The sequence below is a fragment of the Helianthus annuus genome, chromosome 7 (assembly GCF_002127325.2).
Source record: "Helianthus annuus cultivar XRQ/B chromosome 7, HanXRQr2.0-SUNRISE, whole genome shotgun sequence".
NCBI lineage: Eukaryota > Viridiplantae > Streptophyta > Magnoliopsida > Asterales > Asteraceae > Helianthus > Helianthus annuus.
The window spans coordinates 66,250,709-66,255,723 of NC_035439.2; the positions used below are offsets into that span (position 1 = coordinate 66,250,709).

General features: G+C 41.4%; 1 protein-coding gene across 1 annotated transcript; it reads right to left on the bottom strand.

Moving 5' to 3' along the window:
• Positions 1 to 1,636: 1,636 nt before the first annotated feature.
• Positions 1,637 to 3,907, bottom strand: LOC110890831. The gene is made up of 2 exons (XM_022138482.1): positions 2,720 to 3,907; positions 1,637 to 2,422 (listed from the first exon to the last, which is right to left on the bottom strand). The coding sequence occupies exons 1-2, from the start codon at positions 3,905 to 3,907 to the stop codon at positions 1,637 to 1,639; spliced, it is 1,974 nt and encodes a 657-aa protein (XP_021994174.1).
• Between the last annotated feature and the right edge of the window lie 1,108 nt (positions 3,908 to 5,015).

A 5,015-nucleotide genomic window follows, 5' to 3' on the forward strand; every position in this document is an offset into this window, starting at 1 on the left:
TCACATGTGTTTTCAGGAGCTATTCCATAGGATGATGATCATGACACTAGGGCGGACCTGTGCCTTAGAGAATAAAAATGAAGATAGACTAGTTTAATTATATTCTGAACTCTTTGTTTTCCTGTTTAAGACAATGTATTACGCTTGTTAAATAAATAAAATGTAACTTTGGTTTCCATGGTTATGAAACAATTAATTCTGTCCACAACACTCCCCGGCGTTTCCGCCGCGGTTGCACGTTACACGCGGCCGGGGTGTGACACATCCCCGGGTGAAAGGTTGTGAGTTTTCTAGGGTTTGCTTTTTCATGCTTTGGTTTGATATAAACATTTTGTAATCTTTTGATTGAAGTTGTGCGGATTGATTGTTTGTATTATTTTGAACTCGAAATTGTTAAGATTTTCTTGCATCATTGACATTGAGAGATGATTACTACTATGAGTTTTGATTCGTGCTAGGGTTTGTTCATTGTTCTTGATTAATAAAGCATACTATTGTCTCATACTGTGATGGTTATCTTGCACCGGTTGCGTATGATAGACGATTGTTGATGTCTAAGATTAGGTTTTCAATTTACAAACTCAAGAAATCATTAGTGTTCATAAAATAATCAAAGCGTTCATGTTAAATAACTCTAGATACTTATTAATCCGAAACCCGGGTGTGATTCATTTTCTCATATATTATTCTTAGCTAGTCAATTAAGTTTTGCAATTTTAGTTAATAAACTGTTGTTTTAGATAATATCAATTTGTCGGTTCACTCCGAGTTCTTTTCAAAATCAAACAAACAAATAAAATTAGCAAACTTCATAATCACGTTGTACATTGTTTGTAAATAGTCTAACTAATCGAACAGGTCGTGCGATACTGACCACATGCTCTTCGTGGATATGATACCCGACTTACCCTAGCTACCTAGGTTTATTTGGGTTTTTGACTGATCGGGACGACACGGTAACGTCAAAATGGCGCCGTTGCTACTCCCCCATCCCCACACTTGAGGTAAACATTGTCCTCAATGTGTAAGAACTAGAGTTTTAAAACGCACAAGGGATGTGACACGGCTAATTCCCAAAAATTTCACCCCGAAAACTAAAATACAATTACAATCCACTTATTACTAAACTAAGAATCAAGGTAAATGGAATCGCATGCACCTGATTTTTGTTGCTTGACGCCCATATCTTCTTCTTCTCTTCACAAAAACAGTTGTCCCGCGAACATGTTGTACCTATAAATCTTAACCCTTGTGTAGAAGCATGCTTCTCACAACCATTGAAATTTGTTAGGTGCTTAGTTCTACCATTTTTATGAAAGTGTTACCAAATCATACGTTAAATTACCTTGATTTTTGTGGAAAAAATAATTTACAACAATAACAATCCTAACTCACTTTCGTAGGAATCACGGTTGCATTTAGCTTATGCAACAAGTCCTTTTAAACCACCCGATAGCTCGGGAGGACGAGTTGGTCTCGTGAGGGTTATATAGGGAACACACCCACAACGTTCATTTAACTACTAAAACGAAATAACAAATTATACAACAAGAACAACAACAAGAACAACAAAACTACGGAGAAAAACTAAAACTAATTGTGACAGAAAATATACAACAACAATTAACTTACTACCTCATGGTGGTCGAATGGCTTGCTTTCCACCAACGAACTCCTCGAAATCACCCACCGGTGATTCATACCATTTATTTCCAAACGGTCCAAACTTCTTCACCTCCTCTTCCTTCTTCTTTTCTAGAGATGACTTCTTCACCTTCTTTTTCTTGACCGTCTTCTTCTTTGTTTCTCCAAACCTACCAACCATAGCACACACCTTTTTGTTTGGATTCATGTCCTTTTCAGGACACTTATTCTCACAGAGCGGGTTAGTGAAATTTGGAAAAACATTTAAATTTAATTCCCGGTCCCCAAACTTCATGCTTACCATTCCCGTTGCACAATTTATTATGGCATTAGTAGTTGCCAAGAACGGTCTACCAAATATAACTATCGGTTGGGTGTCCTCAACACACCCAACATAGTCTACTACCAAAAAGTCAACTGGGTAGTAGCAATCATCCACCTTAACAATCACATCCTCCACCATCCCCCTTGGATGCGTAGGAGTCTGATCGGCCAATACCACGGGAGTATCAAATTTTTTTAATGGACCAAAATCGTATTGGTCATACAAACTCCCGGGTAAAATGCTCACACAAGCTCCAAGATCGAGGAGCGCCTTCTCAAATTCAAAGGTTCCAATTTGAATTGGAATAAGAGGATCTCCCGGATCTTGAGCTTTTGGAGGAAGGGCGCTCGATAAAACGGCACTAACATGTGATACCAAATCAATCGGTTCGGGTAATTTATTGTACCGTTTTTCAATGCTCAACTCTTTCAAGCATTCCACATGAGCCGGAACCTTTTTAATATCATCAAGTAACGACAAATTAATTTTAGCTTGTTTAAAATTTTCCCACCCCTCGTCCTTTGGTGGGCACCGTTCTTCACTTTTCGATGTATTAAGCGGGTTAAGTTGATTTAAACAATTTTCACAAAAAGCATTTTTAGTTACATTTCCAATTATACTTTGTGAAATCGGTTCTTGTTTATTTTCATTTTCCGGCTCATCACTTATATCTTCCACTACACCATGAACGAATTATGGTGGTGGAATGCTTTCACCACTACAAACTTCATCATTTGAAAGAATACTTACCGTGCTAACGCGTGCATTCCTCACGTTGCTTGTGCTAGAACCTTGATGCTTCGGGTTCACGGTAGTGTCACTTGGAAGCTTTCCCATGCTTCCCCTCATTTGAGCCATTTCCTCCGCAAGTTGGCCCACTTGCTTTGCCAATGCTTCATGTGATTTATCCCGAATCTCATTCTCTTTCTTAGACTCTTGCATCATTGAAAGGATTGCATCCATTTTGGCACTCAAATCACCACCACCTCCTTGATTATTCGTCGACTCGTGACCATCTTGATTGTAACCTCTTTGGCGAGTTTGGTGCAAATTCCCACCTTGAATTCCCGATTGGAAATTCGGGTTCATTTGGTTGGAGGCATTACCATACCTAAAGTTAGGATGGTTCCTCAACCCGGGGTGGTAAGTGTTGGAGTTCATATCATATTGCCTACGGTCCCCATACACTTGATTCACCTCCACGGTGGCTTGACAATTCTCGGTCCGGTGACCGATGTCTCTGCATTCTTCACATACGGCGTATTGCACCGCATTCACTTCTCTTTTCTTCATGCGAGCCAACTCCCGTTCTAACGTTTCGATCCGATCCTTGGAATTCGCATCACGATCGGGCCAAGACCTTGAGGTGGGGTGCTTTTTGGCTCGATCGGCCGACTCTTTCGCTTTTGACCTTTTACTCATTCTTTCGAGGAACTCCCAATCATCATCCTCATGATTGCTCAATAAGGTTCCATTGCTCGTTGAGTCGAGGCGATTCCATGTCTCATTTTCTAAGCCTCTTACACAACATTTAACCAACTCCCACTTTTCGATTTGATGGTGTGGGCACTTTCGAATCAATTCCTTGTACCTTGTGAATGCCTCATGCAACGGTTCACTCGATAGTTGGCGGAAAGACCTAATTTCATCTCTAGCGTCATCGATCTTCGCCATCGAATAATACTCATCAAGAAAAACTTGTTGCATCTCACCCCATGTCCGGATACTATTCGCCGGAAGTGTTAGAAACCATTGTTTCGCCTTGTCTTTTAGCAAAAACTGGAATAATCGAAGTTTAATCTCCTCCAATGCAAAGTTGTGCCCCCCGATAGTGTTACAAATGGAGGAAAACTCCGCCAAATGCGTGTACGGTTCATCATTAGACCTCCCATTGAAATGGGGAAGTATGTTGATGTAGTGGGGCTTGCAGTCGAACATTCTCCTTTCGCACACTATTGGAGAGTGATTATCGGTAACTACTGGTCGAAAACGGACATTAACTCCCCGTGGAGGTTGTTGACGACGATGCGGACCATTAACTTCTTGATCGACCGGTCTTCGATTGTCCCTTCTATCACCTCCCCTATCACCTCTTCGGTTGCCACCTTGGTTACCCCTTTGATTTCCCCCTCCCACGAAACGAGGAATCCGGTTAGGTTATTATTGTTATTGTTGTTGTAAAACCCGTCGTTCCGGTTCCTTTGATTGTTGTTTCGTGGTTGGCGGTTATTCTCGTAACCGTCATTTCTCCTATCTCCATACCCGTAATCATCGTTCCCACAAAATTGGCGTTTTGGTAGCCAAACTCATCATCTTCAAACCTTCTTGCATTGTAGGTGTTGCCTTGATTCACATACCCCCAATCTTCGTCATCATTAGCCCGATCATCATAATATCCTCCATCGTCTGAATTTTCCGTATGAATACTCACATGCTCCGGCGATTGATAACTGGGAACACTATACAGTTCGTCATCGGGGATGGCGTTCCTCAAATCGTCTATGTTGAAGAATGGGTCTTCGTTCACGGGATTGCCCCGATCTCGATTACCTCGACGGTCGGAATTGACATTCCGGTCATCAAGGTTGATGGGTAAGGAAGTTTTTCAATGAAGGTTTTGTTGTTGGGGTGTTCTTTGGTTGTTGTTGGGATTTTGGTTTTGGAAAGGTGGTGTGGGTGGTCCGGTATTGTTATTACCACCCGGTCGCTCTTGAGCTATAGGTTGAACGTTTTGGGTGAGGTGAAAGGTTCCTCGGGATTGGAATTGGTTTTGGTTGAGGTTTGGGTGATTGGAGTTTTGGTTTGCCATTGAATCGGTTTCAAGGGATGGTGTGGATTGTGGTGTTTGGGTGACTTGGTTAGAAACAATGGTTGCTTCTAACCGGCTTGCTAAATTCCTTCTTGCGACTCTTTCAATTTTCGGTTCGTAGACTAATGGTGAAGTCCTCCCGGAATTCCTTGTATGCATGCACTACCTGTAATCTGCACAAGTAACACACCCGCGTAACAAGGAAAAAGACAAAGTGCAAAAAGAAACTAAACAAAT

Coding starts and splice junctions, on each gene's coding strand:
- LOC110890831 (XM_022138482.1), bottom strand. CDS start 3,907: ATGTTCGACTGCAAGCCCCACTACATCAACATACTTCCCCATTTCAAT. Junction 2,423..2,719: donor GGAATGCACGCGTTAGCACG/GTAAGTATTCTT, acceptor GATATTAAAAAG/GTTCCGGCTCATGTGGAATG.